At 40.9% G+C, this 23512-nt stretch overlaps 1 protein-coding gene across 2 annotated transcripts; it reads right to left on the bottom strand.

Annotated features, from left to right (window-relative positions):
* Nucleotides 1-323: 323 nt before the first annotated feature.
* On the bottom strand, nucleotides 324-21855 carry RADX (RPA1 related single stranded DNA binding protein, X-linked). Of its 2 annotated transcripts, none has more exons than XM_034435748.3 (15): nucleotides 20713-21855; nucleotides 19383-19525; nucleotides 17897-18089; nucleotides 15913-16021; nucleotides 14279-14370; nucleotides 14077-14199; nucleotides 12511-12618; nucleotides 11901-12068; nucleotides 11037-11197; nucleotides 10487-10629; nucleotides 8440-8508; nucleotides 7235-7314; nucleotides 4134-4433; nucleotides 3176-3340; nucleotides 324-2144 (listed from the first exon to the last, which is right to left on the bottom strand). In XM_034435748.3, the coding sequence occupies exons 1-15, from the start codon at nucleotides 21458-21460 to the stop codon at nucleotides 2005-2007; spliced, it is 2742 nt and encodes a 913-aa protein (XP_034291639.3). In that variant the 5' UTR covers nucleotides 21461-21855; the 3' UTR covers nucleotides 324-2004. The 2 variants fall into 2 exon arrangements, with proteins under 2 accessions (XP_034291639.3, XP_034291641.3); XM_034435750.3 differs by having other exon boundaries at nucleotides 4134-4430.
* Between the last annotated feature and the right edge of the window lie 1657 nt (nucleotides 21856-23512).

Genomic DNA, 23512 nt, shown 5'->3' with positions numbered 1-23512 from the left:
TTATTCCGGTAGAATTCATCTAAGTTTATTTATCTTCAAGTCTTGGTTGATTTCTAGTGACTGCCTGGACTAGTCCCTTGAAGTTTTGTTGGCAAGATTTTGGAAGTGGTTTGCCATGGCCTCCTTCCTAGAGCTGAGGTGGTCACCCAGCTGGCTTTGTGCCTAGAGCAGGACTAGAATTCCCAGTCTCCCATTTCTAGCCTGAGGGCGACTACACCTCCGATGTTATAGTCTTGCAAACGCTTTGGAGACACTTTAAATTAAGAAGCCAACAGATTCATCTACATTAAATAAGCCTTTTTTTAGGAAAAAAAAATCAAAACTTTGTTACTGTATAACGTCACTTTTATTTTAAAGCACTTTTTAAAACGAAACCTCGCTTCAAATGAATGTTATAAAAATACATACAGTTTGAACGTATCACACTGATTTTAGAAGGGTCTAGGGCTCACTACATTTTTTTTTTAAACCCGAGTTTGAACACTGAAATAACATGCTGGCTCTATCAATCTTTTGCAATTTAATTTTCTAATATTGGTCGTAACCATCAACATCTTTGGCAAATCCTGTTCCCGCCCACTACCCCTCCATATTGTGAAATAGTAGTAGGAATCAGAGGAACTATTTGAACTAAGACGCTTATATAAATGCATTTATTCCAACTGGAAGCAATGCATTAATACAACTTCTGGCACTATAGACAATTACATGCTTGATGCATTTTTATTCTTTCTTTCAGTACAACATTTTTTCAGACATCATCATCTTAAAATCAATATATTTAAACAGAAGTGAACTGCAGGACATTATAATTGTTATAAAAAAATTAAAATCCTAGAAAAAAAGGGAAGATTTTGGTACCAAAAGGACCAAGTAGGGCATCTGTCAAACCTGACATTTCTTGAAAGAAAGGGGAGGCTGGAATTACTGGCATGGTTGTTGTTTCAGTCTGGGGAAGGAAAGACAGCAGCGAGAGAGGTTTTCAGGGCATACCCAACAGTTTCTCTGTGGCCCTGCCAATAAAACAACTACAATATCAAAGCAATAGTGCAATACAATATACAAAAAAAAGGACCGCTCATTTCTTCCAAGTCACACTAAAAGGCACACTCACTTCTTCCATGGCTGAATGCAAATACACACATGTTCGACTTCCCTTTTCTGGGTGACTGGGTTGCAGCTGTACTATGCCCGCTCTCAAACCACGTGATCAGTTTTTACCCGTCTGCGCTGGACTGGTACTTCTGCACCCAAGGCAGTTCTACTTCATTTCCATTCCATAACAAAACCCAAAATTACGACTCCTGATTGGAGTGTTTTGCCCATGTCCCCCCACAGCTCATCATCTGCGGAAGAGGCCGCCACCGTATAATGATCAGCTGGCAATGTAATCATGATCCAGAGTTGACAAAGCAAATCTAAGGTGCTTGATTACGGCAGTGACACACTCCCCGCTGCAGCATTGGTGCAGGCTCCACAAACAAGTTCCAAAGATGAACTCTGTCCTGGTGGCTTGCCTTCATCCTTCATCCAAGCCTTCTGCAGGCTGTTGATGAAAGGCGATTTAATGAGGCAACTTTTGAGGGAGGAAAAACTTTTTTAGCTCACTGCCCGCAACAAGCTTTTCATAATCAGACCATTCAGTCACCCAGAAAGCAGAGATAAGCAGCAAAAGAGCCACAGTCTTCCTATGTACGGCCTTCAGTTATCACAGGGCAGGATCTGACTAACGGATGCATAGCTGGCTTATCTTTTGCTACTTTAAACTTAAACAAAGGTTAAGAAAGCAATATGTGTGCAGTACTTGTTGCCAAAAAACACCCTCGTTTGAGAGGCAAGTATCTGTCAAAACACTTCTGTAACATTCAAGTACGAAAGAACCAGAAACTTTCCTTAACCACTGCTAAAATATCCAAATTGAGGATAGCAAAGCAGGAGAAAAACATTCTCTTGCAAGTTTAATCCTCTTCTCAGTTTACAATACATTTATGTCAAACCATGGAACTATGTTTGGTTGACTACATCAACTTCTGTTATCTTATATATTTTCCTAAGAAAGACTTCGGTTTTCTCGTTATCCAGAGGACAAACATCCAGAATACAGATGACACGTTGGTTCTCCAGGGCAGCGGCTTTGAAATCATCTAGTATGCAAACAGATAATGGACATGTTACACATTTGGGGAAAGCAGTCCCCCATTCATCAGTTTACCTAGGATTAATTCCAGAATGGTTGTGAGCAAGAACAGGAAAGGAAAATAATCCCACCTCCAATAACGTGGCAAGCCAATTACAACATAAGAGAAGAACCTTGCCTAATATGCAAAGCAATCGTAGCTCCAGGTTACTTTTCAAACCCTGCGATAGCAAGACCGTCAGCCGTTTTGATTTTAAACAAAACCCGTAGATGACAAGAATTAAAAAGAGGGTAATGCCGTGATTTACAATTCTTGAAGTTAAACAGTGAGTCACGAAACAACCCACTCCACTGCTGAAATCCACCGTTTTTATTTTAAAAGAGCATGGCAACTTCTTATCTTTTACAGAATTTAGAGGAGTTACTCTTGACAGTTTTTTTTTTTAATAGCTCCCTGTTTCCCAATATAAAAATCTATAGAAACAAACTGACTGGCCCCATAAACATCCCTTCCTTGATCTTCCATTATCTGGAAGATAGAAATTCTTAACATAGCAGAGAGAAATTTGGCATTGATAATTTGAAGACAATAATTTGCAAGCAACCCACACTCTTGAGTTATAAATTCAAAGCCACTGAAGGCAAACCACCTGCAATGAAAATATATTTGTTTAAACATGTGGTCGGCTGCTTTAAATTCTTTATAGCTGCCAGGATAAGTATTTTTAAAAACAGAAAAGAAAAAAAAAAAGAGGAAGGGGGAAGTTTCAAAAGTGTCATTACTGGATAATAGTGCTGCTTCCTCTTCAGAAGAAAATAGATCAGTCCATCTAGATTTAAATGATTTTTAAGGCTACAAGAGCACTAGTCAGCAAAACCCTCAATCTGGCCCTCAATAAAATTGCTTGGAAGACAGCTCTACAGTGGAGATTATTATGAATTGAGCTATCAGATTCCTAAGACTTCATTTGTAATTGCTTATTTTTAGACAAGTGACAACAGCCATGTACAAATCATTGTTATCTGGAAGATTCCTACCTGGAAGTGAAAGTAACTCAAAAAGTCCTCCTTGGTTAATGGTTTCCTGGCAAGGTGTAGTACCGTTTTTGTGAGAAGGTGCTGCATTTTGTGATGCCTCTTTGACTTGAAATAAGTAAGAGTCATTCAGGAGGGCAACCTCTACAGCTGTATCATGATTTACGCCTGTTCAAGAGATACGTTACTTTTGTTAATGCCAAAAAGCTGGGTTTATGAACTATAAAAACCGTCTTCAAGAATCTGAACAAAGCTTTAAATCCAAGAGTCAAGTCTCATGCTTCATTTCCCAAAGCTGCAGACAATTGCCTGTCCAGCCTTTCCTTGAAAGAATTTAGGAAAACACCTGCATTCCTACATGGTTTGTTGTTGGGTTCATTTTTCCAATGTTTAATTCAAAACCAATGTCATGACTCGCTTTAAGCAGATAGCCAGTTTCAAAATATGAGCATAACTCTATTAATAGAGACAATTCACCCATGGGGTTTTTTTCCCCCTTATCTGCCTTCCTTTCTGACTACTACAGTAGATTTTGAACTGTTTCTATCATTGTATTTCTAAACTGAACAACATATAGTTAATTGACCAGTGCTAAACTGGTAATATTCCCTGTTTTCCACATACAGTTTGGGGCAGATCAAGTATGGTGGCACAAATCCAGGAACGTTGTGTTTTGCTTTTAGCACCCTGAAAGTTTGGGTTTACTCTTGAAATTCCCTACTTTCAAGAATAATCTGCTTTACAATCTCTGTGGCCATATGGAAAAAGGTTCTTTGGGTAGACTAGTCTACCTCCCTTCCAGTTGCTCTAAAAAGAAAGAAAGAAAGAAAGTCCCATTCCTACAGAGCAGCAAACATGAATCACGTGCCTTGTAGCACTTTGGGGCATTGTCTTTCTGGTTAAGACAAAGCTCCACAAAACATTCAATTTTCTAAGTGTGTCGACGTTAGTAGTTACTTACCGAGAATAGCCACTTGATAGTATTCAAGAGGACAGGCATTTTCAAAGTGACTCATTTCTCCGCTCGCCAGGCATTTTTCTGGCTGGAATTTGGCTGCTTGAAGATTGTATTGTTTCAACAGGACTTCTTTGTGAGCGTAATTAAATTTGCAAGGGAAGCTTTCTGGGAAAATCTTGCTGAAGTTCAAGTGCTGCGCTAAGTTCTCTTTTACGGAGGTCCAGAGAAGGCTTTCCCAGGAATTGTGACACATCCTTTGTCGATGAACTTTTTCAGATCCATCAGCTATTTCTTTGTTACCTGCTAATATAAAGATAGTAATCTGTAATCCAGATTTTAAATATTATTGAGCACCTCAGCTCCAAAAGGGCTGTTTGACCAGGAAAGGCATTCAAAACAGCAAGTCAGATGAGCTTGTTCAGCCTGTCTAAGGGGAGCTCCTGAAGACTTCTGAAGGTGATGTATATTCTAGAGCTGAGACAAGGATCCTGGTCGATAGAAAGGCAAACTATCCCTAATCTCTCCAGAGCTGTGAACTAAAAATCATCAGCTTTCACAAATGAAGGCAAATCTACTGTATTTTTCGGACTATAAGACACACTTTTTTGTCTCCCAAAAGGGGGTGAAAATGTCTGTGCGTCTTATAGACCGAATGTTGCTGAAGCCCCACCCACCCGCCTTTTTTTTTTTGCCTCTGCACGCCCCATTTTCAGGCCTTTTTTGGGGGCCTGTTTTTCGGCTTTTTTTGGCCCGTTTTTGGCCCCTTCCATGCATGCGCCCGGCCTTCCACATATGTGCTTTACTGGTGCGTGCGCCTTCCATACATGCACCTGACCTGAAAAACGGGCCTAAATAGGATGGCATAGAACCGGAGCGGGTGGGCGGGCCCACCCATGATTTCCGCTACCGGTTCGGGTGAACCAGTCCGAACCGGCTGAATACCACCTCTGGTGACATGGGATTATCATCTGAAGTTGATCCCTGAAGGAGAGACCCTCAGTTGCACCAGTGGAAACAGCAAATTTTATACCAACTTTTTCATAACTTACTAGGAATTGAGATTTATTTTTTATTTTTTTGGGAAGCCCTTAAATTCTTTTGTGGCATGCAGGATTATGAATTCATTTATTTGATTGATATGACCACCCATTTTTCTATAATGGGCATAATATATAAGATGTTAGGTCATTTTAAATCACAGCTATACAACCTCCAAGGTCTGTCACCCAATTATTATTTGGTTTTTGCTTCTTCCTAAAGGGAAGTTATTATTAACTATATTTTTCACTAGATGAATTCAAAGTTGATTTTTGTTCTCACTCTACCCACTACTTTTTAAAAATGCACTCACAGGTGTTCTAAAATTTAACTGGAGCCGTCCGCTTGGAAAAAGTTGCTCACCCCAATCTAAGAATATTTGCCAATCCAATTCCGATACTGCTTGAGCGAGTAACCTTTCTAGCTTTGTAATAAATTCAATATTTTTAGATTCTATGGCCACTGATATATAGAAGTTAATCCAAAGACTAAAAAGAGATAAGCAGAAATGATAATTATAATAAATATAACAAGAAGTACTAATGTAATAGATAAATGCAATACAAATTAACTTTTATTTTATGATATAGTCCTTCCATAAACAAGTTGCTTAATAGCTCCTGACAGAAATCTAGCCGCTAATAGGACAGGTCATTATTAAAGACTAAAGTACATTACTAGATATTTTTTATGACTAGGAAAACAATTTGATAGTTAATTGAATGATTGATATGTCATCTATTCTGCTTTATTTTTATACAGTCTCTCATTCATCTTTAATTTGTATAATAGAATTAACTCCAAATGGCAAAGGCCATGAGATTATGTGATCCAAAATGCTGCATTCATGAAATGAATGAAAGTGAATAATGCAAAAAGCTGCATTAATGATTTCAATGAAGGTCTAAAACAACTGGATTACGTGTCTCTTTTGATGCAATTTGGAGGCAGGCATCCATTTGAGAGGAATATTAACCAGCACTGCAGCAAACTTCAATTGTTGGGTAATACCAACTGTCATGGCATTGGAATTCTCCTCCTGATCCCAAGGAACCATTGGCTTTTTAAAAACAAACAAACAAACAAACAAACAAAAACTCTACAACTTAATTTAGCTATTTTGTATACTAGATCTGCATACCAGAATAAAATAAGGCAAAATAACCAGTAAGGATCTACAATAGGGGTATCAAAGTCCCGGCCCGCAGGCCAGATGCTGGCCACGCCCAAGCCCGGTTTAGTGAAAGGGAAAAAGTCCCGGTACGTCACGGGATGACGCTGTGAGTTGGACACCCCTGATGTACAAGATGCATACTAAATGAGGGGCCTCGAACCTTTTGAGCACCGGGGGAGAGGATATTTCTGCAGACCTGAAAGGGGCGTGGTTTCATGTGTTGCCTGCATCTCATGGATGGGGCTTCACTTGTTTGTGCGGGCTGGTTACTGACATGCTGCGGTCTGGAGGTTGTCCCACTGACTGGGGGTTGGGGACCCCTGTCCTAAAAAAAAGCGCTGAGGTGGCGCAGTGGTTAGAGTGCAGTATTGCAGCTACTTCAGCTGACTGCTAGTTCAGCAGATCAGCGGATCAAATCTCACCGGCTCAAGGTTGACTCAGCCTTCCATCCTTCCAAGGTGGGTAAAATGAGGACCCAGATTGTTGGGGCAATATGCTATTTAGTATACTGTCTTTGGTGTAAGCCGCCCAGAGTCCTCGGAGAGAGGGCGGCATAGAAATATGACTAATAAAAAAATAAATAAATCACATTGCTACATTCATAAGGAAGTACAACCGTTGCACCTAATAAGAAGGAATCAATCTGAAATTAAAAAGCAAGGCTACCTATTCCAGGCAATGTCTTTACTACTTCTTCAATAAGCACAAAGGAGCTAAGCAACACAGAAAAATAAAACTTCACCTAGGCAACCATGTAAAAACCATATATATTAACATATTAACAATAACATCAGAGACGGAAGAAGCATATTATTACTATTTGTTTTCCACCCTAGTTTACTGGAAGGTAAAAAGCTGTTACTAATATAATCTTCAGAGGCGAAGTACATACTTTCGTGCGTCTGTGCTGTTTCCATCACTTCTGCATTGTCTTTATTGGCAACAGAATTATCTTGCGAAAAATTGGGCAACCTTCAAAAATCCAAGCAGATCATCACTGAGAGCAGCAAAATATCTGATCGTATTATGCATAATTATGATTTTTAATTCGTAGAATCTCGAGGTGACTAATCTTATGAGTCAAAAAGAAAATATGACAAAGCTGGTACGTGAGTATATGTTGATAAACACCCTGGGAAGGGGATTCCCCATCCTTCCCATATAATTTTCCCGCTCTTCCCCCTGCTCCAAAGCTATTGTTAGTAGTCTGGCTGGGGAAAACCAGATCTCAGGTGAGTCACTAATACCTATTGAGAAAGCAGAGGGAAGCACAGCATGTACTATCAATTAGAACAGGACAAAAATGATAAGAAACATGTGATGACAACATCACAGAAATCCAACCCTTACATATGTGCATCCTGACGTCTGACCCAATAATGTTAATTTACAGCAAGGGTGTCAAACTCGATTTCATTGAGGGCCACATCAGGGTTATGTTTGACCTTGGGGGGCCGGGTTGGGCATGGCCACTCAACATGACTCGTGTTGGGGGTGCCTGTGGTGGCCAAGTGGTAAGGCAGGACTTCCCTCACTCTCATTATAATTTCCTTCCTTCCCTCTTCATTCTCCTTTCTTCTTCCTTCCCCCCTTTCCTTATTTTTCCTTCCTTGTTCTCTTTCCTTCTTTGTCTTTCCTCTTTCCCTTTCTCCTTTCCTGTCCCTTCTTGCAGAGTAAAACAGCATGGACAGAAGACTCTCACATTCCAGTGTTATTTGCCTCAATGGAAAGACTATATTCCTCTCCCCAGAACCATCTAGGACAGAGCTGTCAAACTCATGGCCTGCGGGCCAGATGCGTCATGCACTGGCCACGCCCATGCCCAGTTTAGCGAAGGGGGGGAGTCATGATACGTCATGTGACACCATGACAACGCGAGTTTAACACCCCTCGCGGTAGGAGGTGTAGATGAGGTTACAATGGGACACAGGTTAAATTCCTTTCCCACATTATGAGCTGTACAAAAATACACGGCACACATCCTTTGCAAAAAAACTGGAACTAAAAAAAATATATCAAAATTGCTAGACAGCAAAATGAAATGTCACCGCTTTTTTAAAAAAAATGCAATGAAATTACGAAGAATTGGCCACTTACGTTCTTCTTTTGCTTGTTGACCTTGTCAAATATGAATGCTGAGAAGTCACAGGAGGGTGATCCGTGGTCCTTAAAAATATAGTTAACAAGCGTCAAGTTTCTTTGGAGGCGTCAATTATTTTACAATAAAACAGCTTCTTTTACCATGAGCTCAGATCACATAATTATGTTTCCAAAGAGAATCAAAACGCTTCCATCTATTACCAATTAGTTCTGTTTTCTATTTTTTTTTTGCTCGTCTGTGAGGCTGGGTGATATTAAGCAAGAAATGTTTAAATGTACTGTACAATGATGTGAGTAAGTGACAGAGTGTATGAAGTGTTAGCTTTTTATAAGATATTGCTTGGAATTTGGTTCACCCTCCATTCAAGGCTCCCTCAACAGGAACTGTTAAAATAGTACTAAATTATAGATGATCGAGTCCAGCTGCCTGTTGAGTGAAGGAACCACTAGGGGTGTCAAACTCGCAGCCCGCGGGCCGGATGCGTCACACACTGGCCACACCCACCCCCGGTTTAGCAAAGGGGGGAAGTCACGGTACGTCACGTGACGATGAGTTTGACACCCGTGCACTACAGCATCTCTGACAGATGACAATTTGGCTTCCATCCAAGATCTGCAATAAAGGAGAACTGATCACTTCACGCTGTAACCTGTACAGACTGACAGATCATAGGATCAAGCAGTTCCACCGGATACCTAGCCCTGTAATTTGAATCTATCGTTCTGGTCCTGCCCTCTGGGGGAACGGAGACTCAAGGGGACTATCTCCCCTTAGCGTTCTCTTCTGTGGGGCTAAACGTACCCAATTTTTTTTTTTATAACTGCTTGGTTTCCAAAGCCCTTGTCATCTTGAAAATCCAGCTGTGAACAATGATACTGAGAACCACACACAATAATTCTGTTCTGTTCTGTTCTGACCTGGCTCCTAAACACAAATCCTCTGCAGTTAAATAAATGTTCCCTTTATTAGGGTCTCGCTCTCACAGCAAGCTAACAAGTCTGTCCGGCTGGAAGATGAATAGTTGTCTGCCATACCTATTCATCTTCACCCCCTGCACTTTATCCCCAGAGCTAAGGTGGGGCTTCACTAGCAGCAGTGGCTCTTCCGTCTTAAGGACTGGCCCATAGATTTCCACTGTTCTCCTCTCCTCTGCCTTCTGCGCATCCATGCGTCAGGCACTGGACCCAGATGTTCCTCCTCTTCCTCATCAGCCACCTCCAGACCTGGGGGCTGTTGACTCTCCACCTGAGGGCTGCCGGATGGCCCAGGCTCCGCCTCTGTCTGTCTCTCTCTCTCTCTCTCTGCCAGCTCCATTCCCTCTTCCCGCTCGGAGCTCTCAGGTTGCCTTGATGCTGGCCCTGACTCCCACACTGCCTCATCATCTGATTGGGCTGCTGAAGGGGCTGGCAGCCAACAGGCCACAACAAATTCAGGTGGGGTCTGACCAAGGCAGTGTAAAAAAGTGTTTGCTATTTTTAGCAGCTGTATCAGACTGCTAGCTCATTGTCTAATTTGTGGTGAACAAAGACATTCAGATGCTTTTCATTTGTACCTACTGATAAGGCAAATCTTCCCCATCTTTTATCTGTGCCTCTCCTTTTTCCTACCTGGATTCAAATCTTCACATAGACCTAGTGGTGGGTTGCTACCAGTTCACCCCGAATTGGATGAATCGGTAGCGGCGGCGGCAGGAGGCTCCGCCCATCCGCTTCTACGGGTTTTGAAACCCGCCCCTCCATAGACCCCTGTTAAGTTCCATCCTATTCTTTTCAATGTGCTGAAAATTTTTGGGGCTAACCTTGGTGCTGCTGTTCAGGGTAGCTTACTAGATGGGAGGGGGGGGGGAGACTAGAAAATTGTTTCTCTTTTCTTTGGGGGTCGGATGTGTGTGTGAGACACCTCAACAGACTCAAGGAAGGTGTTTTCCAAATTTTTGACACACCAAGGCCAAAAGGTTTGCCATCCCTGGACTGTAACATAAAATACACAATTGCCAGAGAAACTAGAGGTTCTGTTCCACTTCAAAAGCAAACACTTCCTTACTCTACAGCTGAAATCCGTCTCTTTACACAACTCCTGGTTACTATGGTTTGTTGCTCCAGAGATGGCGACTTCTGCCTAGAAGTTGATTCTCTCGCTTGCTGCTGTTCTGACAAAGACGTACCTACTGATGAGCTTTTCTCGATCTGCAGAAATAATTTTAAATCAGACTTACACACTGTCTACCAGTTAGTACTCTCCTTTTTTTTTTAAAGTTAGATTCAGTTTCATTTATAGCAAGTAGCAGGGGGGAAAAAAACCCACACAGGATCTTAACTAAGATATAAAGTTCTGTCTCAAACACCCTTCCAATTTATTTCCACTGCTTTAGTCAAACAATGTAGAAAACGATGACATATTTCAAGATCTTTTTTTAAAAAGGTCACGGTATCACGAAAGCTTTCTAATTTTACACATGTTCAAAATAAGAGGAAAAAAATAAGTTAAGAAGTCATCACTACAGGTTCTTTAAATTCAAATACAGACTATCTCAGTTTTAATCATACTCATAATGTCTTGAGTGCTAGGCTATTAATGTTGAAGTACTATATACCTGCATTGGTGATTCTCCTGAGGCATCCTGGGAGGTACTGCTGCAGCTGACACATCTTATAGCACTAATTATCCCTTGAAAAGCAATGTGCTTCTGTTCCCTGTAGTTCAAACTGTCAATCTCCTTCTCAATTTCACTGATGGATATCAAAACTAATTCTTCTGAAATGCAATTTTTAAGGAAGACAGCACCAAATAAATACTGGTAGGTAAAATTCAGATGGCAAGGAATCTAACATTATTGTTTTTTAAACTGGCACAGCACCATTGTGAATAAGTTTATTTTGCAAACAACTGAGAAAACCCGGCTTAGACTATAATACAACCCATAAGCCTCCTTTAAGGCCACAAAAATGGCAGACATCCTCATAAAGTTACAGGATGTGTCCTCTATTATGGGATGTGTCCAGCGTTCCTCTCATTCTCATCCCATTTAGGAGACTTTGTGTATTGTGGAGTAATTCCCCCAATTGTCTCAAACTGAGCTGCCATGAGGAGAGAAAGAAACAATCTGGTTGACAACCGTCATTCCATCATGAACAATAAACCGGAGACATTCTCTGTTCCTCCATTTGCATGGTGATCTTCAATTAGATGACACCATATAAAGTCACTTTAAAATTCAAACACTGCCCAGATGTTTTTTGACATGGAGCTAAAAAACGACTCCAGTTGAACTACTAGTCTTACAAAGTTTAAAAGGGGATAACGAGTGATGAAGAATGGTTATGCTTTGCTACAACCTTAACTAATGACAAACTCTCAGCATCTACAAATATTTCCAATCGGGCACAGGTGCACAGAAATATTTTGTCTGCAAATTTAAGGCTACTCCAAACTGGCCTGCAGAAGGAAATTGGCATACCATTCATATTTTTACAATATTCTGCAAATGTACGTGGGAGTGGCGGGAAACGATGGTATCCCCCAATGACGACTTTGTCCACGTAAGAAGCTTCCTCTTGGGTTCTCATCCACTGGATAAAGTTTTGCACCTTCGGATCTTTTATATATGGCTGGCCCTTGTGCCATCCTATGTTAGAGAAAACAAAGCAAAAAAAAAAAAAAAAGGCATGGCAGAATAGAATAGAATAGAATAGAATAGAATAGAATAGAATAGAATAGAATAGAATAGAATAGAATAGAAACTCTGTCACTTTAAATGTACCCTATTCGACATACATTAAAATGAAATGAAATAAGAACGCATGAGGCTGTCACTCTTGAGAAAACATCAGCTGAGTGCCAAATTAGGGGAAGTAATCAAGCCACTTGGGGCTGTCTCATCTGGCAAGATTCTTATGTAAGGAATAAAAAGAGGCAGCATTTTCAATTCTCAAAATTACAGCTCCGCAAACATGGGTAACAGAAACTGATAAAAAGGATAGGGAGAAAGACAGCTGATGTGATTTGATAGATTAAGATTGGAGATGAAGATAGGTGTTTTTATAAAAGAGGTTGTTTTGTTTTTTTACCTGAAGTAAACATTTGAGTTTTCATAGATGTTGTTAAATAGGCTGTACTGGAGCCATTCTCAGAAATATTTTGTTCCACTCTCATCTGGGTACATACCAAGTAGGTCACTAGAGAGGGAGAAGCATCATATTACCTATTTATTTATTTATTTGTCTTAGAAGTTACTCCAATTGAAGCAGATTCAAAACAGCATGCCATTCCTCATTTTTATTTATTTATTTATTTATAAAATTTATTGGCTACCCATCTTACCATATGGTAACTCTGGGCGGCTTACAATTACATCCAAGTTAAAACGTAAAAAGTTAAAAATCAAACCTTAAAACCATTTTTGTAAATCCCAATTAAAACAAAACTAATCGTAACTTTACCTACTGTATAATAACCACATACCAAATCAATTTTTACAAAAAGATGATTGGTGCCTATCCATGACTGTAATTGATTGATTCTGATACATGTAAGTTTTTAAAGGATAAGTTTTGAAAGAGAAAAGATCAAAAGGGAACTAATTATTATAATCTGTAAACCTAACTCACTTTCTAAGGTTTTTCTGCAGCATTCAAATTATTTTTTTTCAGAACACTTTCTGCCACTGTGCTTATACAGTGCAGATTAAGAGATAAGAGCAGTATCTCTATCACTGTAAACTATAGAAGACAATTTCGTGTGCAGAGATGCCATGTGACACTGAAAAACATCCTGTGTGTACAGGAAAATAAAATGTTGCCAGAGGAAATGTAGAGACAACTGATTGTCTAGATACTAGACGAAGCATTCTTTGGAGAATGCTTCGTCTAGTATCACCTGCAATCTGAAACTTTTAATATTGCATCAGCTCCTTATGAGAAACAGTTCGTTTGTCACCAAATGGAGAACACTTCCTGGAGAAACAATGTGGAAGAGATGGGGGACACATGTGATCATTACATTCATGCTCAAACTGTAAAGTTACCAAAAGCATGCAGATGATTATTAGATGCTGGAGTTAATGAGACCTTTGGTGTGATCTAATGTGGTGGTTCTTACTTTTTAGGTTCATATTTACACACCCTCTTTTAATTTATAATCAATAACAACACTCTGAATTCCTAATGGTTGTCACAAAACTGCAATGCAATCTTACCTTCTCTTGTGAGATAAAGCTATGGACTACAATGAAAGCTTATAAGCATTGACAGCTACTTCACATTATCTTATTCTCAATCAGATGGAATATGGAAGGAAAAAGGAAACAGGAGGTATATGCCGTCAACATGGTGTCAGTTTATTTTGCTGTCACTAAACCAGTTCTTGCAGCCTTCTACTGATGTTACTTAGTTTGGTAATGAAACGTCTGCAAGAAAACCACCAAGCTTGGGGAGCACCAAGGACCCTCACTTCAACCCCAGGCTATAAATATTCGCTTCCATCAGCTAAATATATGGAGTTTAGAATAAAGGAAATCCAAGAATTCTTTAGAGTTCATCCTTGTGAACTGTGACGAAGAAAATGTGTTACCCAATACTCCAATTCCGAACAAATTTGACAGAAAGCGACTAAACAGAGATTTATAGAATACGTACTTGGGTAAATTTGCTCAAATATATCTGGCTGAGATGTGGAAAACAATTCTATTATAAAAGGCTGTTCTGAGGTCCCATCAACAACATGTACCCAGCGATACGTCCAAAAGTCATCCACACAACCTACATAGACAGAATAAATGTTAATTAATCTATGTTCTAAACTTGTTTTTACAGCCAAACATATAATCTTTGAAAATACCTTTTCTCTTTTTGCGCTCGACCCGTCCAACATATTGTACAAGTCCAATGATGTCACAAAACTGATTTTGTGCTAACTTATCCAACTCGGATCTGGAATTCAAAGCACAACAGAACTTAGGGTATCAAAAAGATAAAAGCCACTAGATTCCAGAAATTTATTTATCCAAGAAAGTCACTAAATGGAGGCATTCAAACAATAAAAACAAGCTGGGCTACGACTTCATGTGAGAATTCGGTTCTCCCAAACTACCAAACCACAAATGTTTGAGAGACATTTGAAAACTTTATGGTCAAAAATGGCGACTGTAGCCAGGCGAGTTTTTGTACAGTTGCATCTCACACACCATTGTCTCCTTTTTAGGATTGGGAGGTCTTCCTTAGTCACTTGTGATTTAGTCGCTCCTATTTAGATTACTCTAATGACTGTCTTAGAAAGCCTTCAGAGGCTACATTTGATGCAAAATGAAGTGGTCCAGGCAATGAGGAGTTTAATTTTGATACTCTATTGCAGTGATGGGTAACCTTTTTGCCATCGCGTGCCAGGAGTGTGTGTGTGTGTGTGTGTGTGTGTGTGTGTGTGTGTGTGCGCGCGCACGTGTGTAAAAGCAGGCCCACACCCATAATTCTATCCGCCCTGCCCCGCACATGCAACCCCCCTGCGATGGCACAGTGGGCCTGGTAGGCCTGTTTTTCTCTCTCCCCAGCCTCCAGAGCCTTTCTAGGAGCTTGGGAAGGGCGAAAATGGCCTTCCCCACCCCCAACCCCGGAGGCTGGAAACGGCCAGTTTTTGCCCTCCCCAAGCTCCTAGAAAGGCTCTGGAGGCTGGGGAGAGCAAAAAACAGGCTGCTTCTGGCCTCCAGAGGGCCTCGGGGGTGGGTGGGTGGGGAAGGCCATTTTTACCCTCCCCAAGCTCCTAGAAAGGCCCTGGAGCCTGGGAGGGGGAGAGAGAGAAAAACGGGCCTTCCCCATCACCCCACGAGGCGCTCCGGAGGTAGGAAACAGTCTATTTCCTTACTTCCGGTGGGCCCAAAAGGCCTGAAAATCAGGTGGCCGGTGCACGCATGTGCGCCAGAGCTAATCTTGCATGCCCACTGATATGGCTATGTGTGCCACAGGTCTGCCATCATGGCTCTATTGGATTTATTTTATGAGTGTGTTTACTATTTTTGAGAGGCATTTTGGTAATTTTTCTGATATTTAAGCGCCCAGTGTTTTTACAAAGTAGATGGCATACAAATAAAATTAAAATAAAAAGTTAATTTATCATGCAATAGCTCTATTCATCTGGAATAAATGCACAGAGAATCTATTGCTTCTTTACAGAATTTTACCCTGGTTTCTTCTAAACCGAGAAAGCCATTGTATCACACATGGTATACTTGTGGCAGCAGACTTGTGGCAGTAACATTCACAAATGCAGTTAATAATAATCTGGCTTTGTTGTACCATCTGAACACTGTTGATAGTACATACAGAATTAATATCTATTACCATGTAGCATTTATAAACATCAGAATTTCATTTCTTTTTTAGCCTTCCTCTCAATTTTTTAACAGTAATATTCCAGTCTGGGAAAAATAATAATAATAAACATAATAATAATACGGTAGTGATAATAGTAGTTATAATAACCTTGTTACAAACTGATATTCAACTTCAGGCAACTTCCATTCTGGTTTAATTTTATGTTCTGGAATGATGTTAATTTTAGCTGGAGGGTCTCGAACGTTTAAAGCGATTTCTAAAAAAGAATTAATCAGATGATGACAATTATGTTTGTCTGAATTACCAACTACATTAGTTTTGTTCTAGTCATTTAAACATATACATTTTTATAAAAGTTGGTTTGATGATCCAATTTTAAACACTTTGGGGAGGGCATGTGGCAAGTCACATAAACATGATGTTAGAGAAACTTGAAACAGGGCTTCAAAGGACAAGAAATTCCCCCCAAAGCAGCAGCTATTTTGAACTGTTGAGGACAGATATTGCATTTGCACTTCTTGGGAATTAAATCTAAAAAACCCCAGTCTCTACTACCTCCCTACCTTCGTTCTTTTCTTCCATCCGTAACTTCTTCTTTTTAATTTATTAGACTTGTATGCTATTCATCTCGCCTTTTACAGAACTGGCCTCTCCAAGGCCACTTAAATCACGGATAAATTACAAGAAATGTGCTACAGGAAAGAACGTTGATATCGGAGCACTAGAAATCAGCCTGAGCACTTAGATATATAGAAGAAACACATACAACCGCTAAATGGGAATTCTTTTCAAAAAAAACTACAGCCCACCACAAGTTTCCTTCTTTTTTTTCCCTACCAGCTGGGGAAAGAAAGCACGACTTAGCAAACTGTTTTACATTGAACAATGGTTATCAATATTCATAAGCAACAGGAGAATTTGGTTATAATAATCTCAAAGGAACAATCATGGGTGTCTATGAAAGCCAGCATTTATATTTATATAAACTCCCCCCTTCCATATTCTTAAATTAATGCATCAAGACATTAAAAATAATAAATCGTTCATAGTGTAATGAGCTAATTAGTGCAATTTAAGCAATCTATTAGAATTGGCCATGCTATTCTTTTACCGTGTACTTCAAATTATTTATTCAATATTCTAACACAAGCAACCAAAAAAGAGCCTGCTAAATATATGACAGATAATTAGCTATTTAGACATCCTATTTATGCCACAGGAGGCCTTGCTTTTCTTGTTAATATTCTGTTTAAGGTGCACCTATCCTTCATTTGGACCTTCCTCCTGCCAACATTATTTTTAACTCTCCGTTACTAACCGAACCCTATCAGCACTTCCAGAACACAAAACAAATAAAATCTGCTTCCACTGACCTATTGAGAAATAGATTTGAAAAGTCTCAGACTGATGAACTTGAATCTAATACATCACCAAGACAATTAGAATCACTGTCAAACTGTTTTAAATTCACCAACAGTTTTTCCTTTATTACTCCTTCTGACCAACAAAACATTTCACTTTCTTGACCACAGATTTTCTTATATATGCGTATGTAGTTATCATCTGCCTAAACCAATCTACTGCAGGATGAAGGTTTCTTTAAGGAAGGTTATGGGGCTGAAATCGACCATTCGGTGTATTTTGGTAGATTGACACTTTCTGTCAATCTTTTGGTTTAGGCAGGGCTGAGAATAACTGACTAGATCAAAGTCACCCAGCCAATTTCTGTGTCCAAAAGAAAATTAGAACTTTAGAAAATTAGAAGATACAAGCAAAAGCAAAATAACTGGAAACTAATTGTGGCAGGCAGAGCCCTCCTGACAAGAGATGGATTAGATACAGATCCCACGTCGTGTAGCCAAGTAGGGAAATGGCTTCCTGCTATTTGAGAATGATTACTGCAGGAGAGTGATTGGTTATGACAGTCGGTTTCTTCACTGCCTGAAGTAACAAACAAACATATATTCTTCGTCTCAGATAATCATTGTATGCAGGCAAAACGAATGGTCAGATAGACCTTTGTTGGTCAGATAGACAGAGTGGTCAGATACACCAAATGCAAACTAATGGATTTTCTTTAAAAGCTATACCCCTCCCCCCCCCAAAAAAAATCGTATTTCAGATACTTAACCTATTGAACTGAATCTCTTCATGTGCAAATCTTCAGGACTTGACTGTATTTTAGAAGATAAACTTTTTTTAACAGCATATTTTTCAAGCAGCAGCACGGTGCCGATTTTCATACTGTGATACCATTCAGGGCATAAAGAGCCCCACAGCACCATTAACACCATGCCAGATTGATCAGCGACATCAAAATAAGCCTGCAAATATAAGAACGTTTGCTCTTGAAAGTTAAAGGCCACATTACTGAAATGCTATTTTAAAGGCCTGAGGTTGAAGCATGCTTTTCATTCTATGCACTTTGCTCCTAAATTTATCATCGAAAATTATATGCAACACGCTTTACAAAAAACAGAAGAGTTTACTGCCCTTATTCAGAAAGCTTTTACATTAAAGGCAACATTCTTCTCTATATTTCCCTATGTAAGTTCAGCAGGATTTACTTTAATCAAGGGCATACAATATTAAGCTGTGAAATTCCTATCTTACAAGCAAAAAATTCCACAGGAGCTGAAACTGGGAAGGAACAAGAGGGATTGAAAAAGGTAGGAACAGAGGGTTTAGTACCAACAAAAGAGAATATTTGTAGCTCAGGATTGAAATGAGGGATCCTTGGTGCTCTCTGAACTTGCTTGACTAGCACTGATGATTTTACCTAGTTTGAGTAATGAAACCTCTGCAAGAAAACAAGCAAGTTCAGTAAGCTCAGAAAACAAGTAAGCCCCACAAAGGGCTTAGTTTATGGTTTACTGCATATTACTGCATATTTACTGCATCTGTTTACTGCAGATTAACAAATGGAAAGCAAACGGATGAGATTTTTTTTCTTCTTAAAAACATCATCATGGTGGATACCATGGGAATGAGCCTATACAAGGTGAAGCTCGTTTAGCAGATGGCGTGTCAAAATGGAACACAGTATCTGAAAACAAACAGTACCAAAAGTAACAACATAAGGGAAATTTTCAGAAGGCTAAACTACTCAAGTCTGCAGAAGGCATGTTATTTCATATAATTGTTACAGTGGATGTAGAATCATACCTGCTTCCCCTTCCTCAACACTGACTAAGCAAAATAAACACTTCTAAACAAATCCAACAGGTAATTATTTAATTGCGTGTTGTTGTACTAGAGGCATGCCGTGATCACATCATTGCACAAACGCCATGATTTCAGTACTTGTGTCGAACAACTAGTATATAAAGATGGCATTTGGACGATGACATCACTGAGAAGTGTGTCATCATTCTGGCATCATTTTATTTTCCAACAGCCACTGCTGGCATGGTGAGAGTGTTTGGGTTTGTGCATCTAAACACATACACAAACACGCTGCTCTTGACTATGTTTACTAAAACAGTAAGTCAGCATAAAAATGATTTTATGGATAACTGAGGTTTATCCATCTGGGATTCACATATTATTAACACAAGAATGTATTTTAGACACTAGTTAAAAAAAAAAAGAAATCTCTGTATCAGAATCATTCCTACCTGATATGGCACATCTAGCTTTGTTTTTGGTTTTCCAAAATACCGTAACCGAGACTTATGGATGATTCTGACACGCAATGGTGGGAAGCTGAGTTTGCTTTCCCAGGTCATGGCCAGAATAGAGATGGATGTTGGTTTGAATTCTATGGGGGGAAACAGAGCAGAGTAAATATGAACTCAGAACTGGCAATGCTGCAATGAATCCATTGCTTTTGTATGATACTACTACAAATACTAACTTCAAAGCCATTGCTACAACATAACTGCTCTGATACTGACTCAAAAGCATGCAAATGTTAGCTGTTCGCTTCAGATTCAAAGTTCCAAATCAAAAAGCATTAGAGCATTATTAAAGACAAAGCTAGTCGACAAATATTGAAAGTGCGGCAATTCAAATGCAACACCAAACCATAGCTTAGTGTTGCTTGAAAAAGCAGAAAGCTACTTCAGATTTATTTACTTAGGACACAGGAGAACAAGAAGCCTAAACCATTTCAGCGTAAGCCATAAAAACGGAATATCTCTCAAGCCAACAGGGTCTCTGTTGTGGGAGGGAACTGGAGGGAAAGCTAAAGCAAGGCAGGATGTAATTCAAATAAATAGACTATGATTCTTTAAATGAAAGTCAGGTTGATGTAATGGTTAAAAGCACCAGGAAGACCCTGAATTCTAATCCCCACTAGACACAAAGCCAGCTGGGTGTCTTGGACGGGGTGGGATGGGGTGGCTCTCTCTCAGCTCCAGGAAGGCAGGAAAGACAAAACACTTCTGAGAATCTTTGCTCATCTTGACTTCAAGGCCTCCTTGAAGCTCTTAGGGAGATGTCCAGGCAGTTGCCCTGAGTCAAGGCCGATTTAAAAGACATATACAGCCGTACACAATTCCTTCCTGAGATTTTGGCCAGTAGCTTTTGTGCTACTCCGTATCTCAAACCAGAGTTTGAACGAGCCTTCTTCCTGAAGGGCAAACTGCGGCTTACCATCCTGCCCAAACCTCTAAACTAGATAACCCAAATTTCTGAATCCAAGAAGAGTTAAAGAGCTGTTTTGCTACTCTGAATCTCAAATCAGTTCGACTGAGTCTTTCTTCCTGGAGGGAAAACCATGGCTTGCCATCCAGCCCAGACCTGTAAACCAGATAACCCAATAATTTTATGAGTCTAAGAACAGTTATGGAGCATCCAAGGACGCTTCTCGCTTCCAATGTCATGTTTTCAAGGACATCCCACCCTTCCAATGTCATCTCAATGTCAAGGACACCCCAGGCTTCCAGTGCCATCCCTGCACTTTTCCCCATAGCCTTTCTCTGGGCCCAGCCCTCCACCACTTACCCTCCAGACTGGCCTCCCTCAAGGGCTTCCTCGCCACCCACATCTCCCCAAAGGGATCGTCATTGTTCCACAGAGGAAGGTAATGCTTCCTGCTCCCTTTCAAGGGGAGCATGGTCTTCACATGGCAGATTCTGAGCTGGGAGGGAAGCCCGGCGAAGACCGAAACCCCTTCTAGGATTTCCAGCTCTTCAATGCACACAAAGCCCGGGCTGAGGCTCCTTTCGTTGTACATGTAGGAACACTGGGTGATCTTGATTTGTCGCCCGGCGCCCAGCCCGTTTCGCTGGACCAGGCCGTTCAGCTGGGGGGCCAGGAGGCACTTCTCCTGGTAGGTGCCATCCGTCACAGTTACGTCGTAGTAGTAGTAGGCCGGGCAGGGGGCATTGGGCACGGGTGGCGGCTCCTCGGCCATATATCTCTGCAGGAGCAGCACCGTCACCGGGATTGCCTCTGTCAGGGAGACCCTCAGGTCAGAAGCTTTGAGGACTAGGCCCAGCATCATCTGGAGCCAAGAGTCTGCATGGGAGTTGGGGGCAACACTTGGGGGGCCTGGGGCCACAGCAGGGCCCAGGGCCCTTGACACGGTGCCCACTGTCCTTGATATGGGGCCCATGGCGCCTGAGATGGGCCCCTTTTCCGTCAATTGCCTTCTAGGTCCTTTCTGAGGGCCTTCTGGGCCCTCAGAGGGGCCCCCACTGGAGTCTCTCCCTCTCAGGCCTTCCTTCTGCCTGGCAGCGCCCTTCTCCATTCCCTTCCAGGCCCGGCCCTTCTCCTCCCGGTCACCGCGGTGAGCTTAAAGCCTGCCCCCACCCCCCCTCTCCACTCTTCGGCCGCCCCGGGCGCCTCCCCGAGCTGAGGGGGGGGAAAAAAGCAGGCCCGGCTTCCCCTCAGAGGAGGCCGCGCTCAATTTCTCCGAGCGCGGCCGCCATTGCTAAAGGGGCGGGGCGAAGGCAGGGAGCAACGACCGCTCGCTTTGAACTGGCCAATAGGGGCGCGCGAAGGTGGTCAGGAGGGCAAGGGCTTCTCCAAAAAAAAAAAAAAGGTGGGGGGGCGGGACGAGGCGGCCAATCAACGCGCGGGGGGCGGGATTGTTGGGTGGAATATTGCGGGGAGGGCTCGGAGGGAAAGGGGCGGGGGGCGCTCTGAGCAAGGGACCAATGAGCGCGAAGGAGGGCGGGGACAAAGGAGGAAAAAGTTTTCTTTATTCTTGGCAAGTTTGTCCTGTGATTTTCCTTCTTAGGGGGAAGCCCCATAGCTTTCCAATGGGGTTTATTTTTAGAAAAATCCCCCAAGGCTGCCGGCTTTAAAAGGGCCATTAATCATAATCATAATTAGTTTATTTGTCAAGCATATATAAGATAACAGGTAAAAGTATAAACATAATTTAAATACATGAAAAGAGCAAGTAAAAAGGAATATTAGGACCAGGAGCGGTAGGCACGCTGGTGCACTTATGTACGCCCATTAAATTGGGCTGAATGATAAATCACTTTGATTTATCAAAGTGATAAATAAAAAAAGTGATTAAAAAAAATAAAAGTATAGGAAAAAAAGTGCTTTGAAGAATTGGCAAGATATGAACCCTTATTTATTTTTTTTAAACTTAAAAAACAGAGAGAAACTTCTGTTTCAAGAGCCAGCTTTTGGAGAGGGCTTTAAAAGACCCTGTTATTACGATGCATTATCTGGGTTTTAGGAGTCGGTCGGCAGCGGCCAAGACTCAGCAGGAATCGAGTGGGACCCTGTCCAACTCACTCATTCTCTGCAGTTCAGGCACACAAAAAAGCCCCTTTTCATAAAAAGGAAAGAGTTGGAAAAGATTTCGGATTATGATTTTCTGCCGTTTATGAAATCCCTGCAGCTCCTTTAAAAGCCAGTATAAAATGAAATATGTATATTAAAAAATGCAAGTACCCTTTACAAGGTACTCATGCTTTTCCAGTGGTTTGTTTTTTTTTTTAATCCAGAAAAGCCAAATCCTTCCAAATTCATGGATTGACTTCTCTTGTTGAGTATGCAAACTTGTTTAGTAGCCTGGATGGGAAACCATGGGAAACTTTTGAAGTCACCTGCCCATGGTGAAGAGTGTGTTTTTTTCTTATTTTTAACCAAATGATTGGTTAATTAACAACACAATTATTCTGAAATAGTCAATTCAGTTCAGAATAGGGATCTTGGAATATATAGAATAACTGAGCTGGAAGGGACCTTGGAGGTCTTCTAGTCCAACCCCCTGCTTAGGCAGGAAACCCTACAACACTTCAGACAAATAGTCATCCAACATCTTCTTTAAAACTTCAATTGTTGAAGCATTTACAACTTCTGGAGGCAAGTGGTTCCACTGATTAATTGTTCTAAATGTCAGGAAAATTCTCCTTATTTCTAAATTGCTTCTCTCCTTGATTAGTTTCCACCCATTGCTTCTTGTCCTGCCTTCAGGGGCTTTGGAGAATAGCTTGACTCCCTCTTCTTTGTGGCAGCCCCTGAGATATTGGAAGACTGCTATCATGTCTCCCCTGGTCCTTCTTTTCATCAAACTAGACATACCCAGTTCCTCCAAATGTTCTTCGTATGTTTTAGCCTTCAGTCCCCTAATCCTCTTTGTTGCTCTTCTCTGCACTGTTTCCAGAGTCTCAACATCTTTTTTTAAATTGTGACAACCAAAACTGAATGCTGTATTCCAAGTGTGGCCTTACCTCAAGGCATTATAAAGTGGTATTAACACTTCACGTGATTTTGATTCTATCCCTCTGTTTATGCAGCCTAGAACTGTGTTGGCTTTTTTGGCAGCTGCTGCACA

The sequence above is a fragment of the Pantherophis guttatus genome, chromosome 12 (genome assembly GCF_059756535.1).
Source record: "Pantherophis guttatus breed Tessera chromosome 12, ASM5975653v1, whole genome shotgun sequence".
Taxonomy (NCBI): Eukaryota; Metazoa; Chordata; class Lepidosauria; order Squamata; family Colubridae; genus Pantherophis; species Pantherophis guttatus.
Note: the sequence above shows the minus strand (reverse complement) of the source record. Positions and strands in the feature narration are given on the sequence as shown.

Excerpts from the sequence above, each read along its gene's own strand:
- RADX (XM_034435748.3), bottom strand. The coding sequence starts at position 21,460 with ATGGAGAAGGGCGCTGCCAGGCAGAAGGAAGGCCTGAGAGGGAGAGAC. Across the intron at positions 19,526-20,712 it reads GAGGGAGGCCAGTCTGGAGG|AATTCAAACCAACATCCATC; the intron begins GTAAGTGGTGGA and ends TTCCCCCCATAG. Across the intron at positions 18,090-19,382 it reads AGCTAGATGTGCCATATCAG|GCTTATTTTGATGTCGCTGA; the intron begins GTAGGAATGATT and ends TTATATTTGCAG.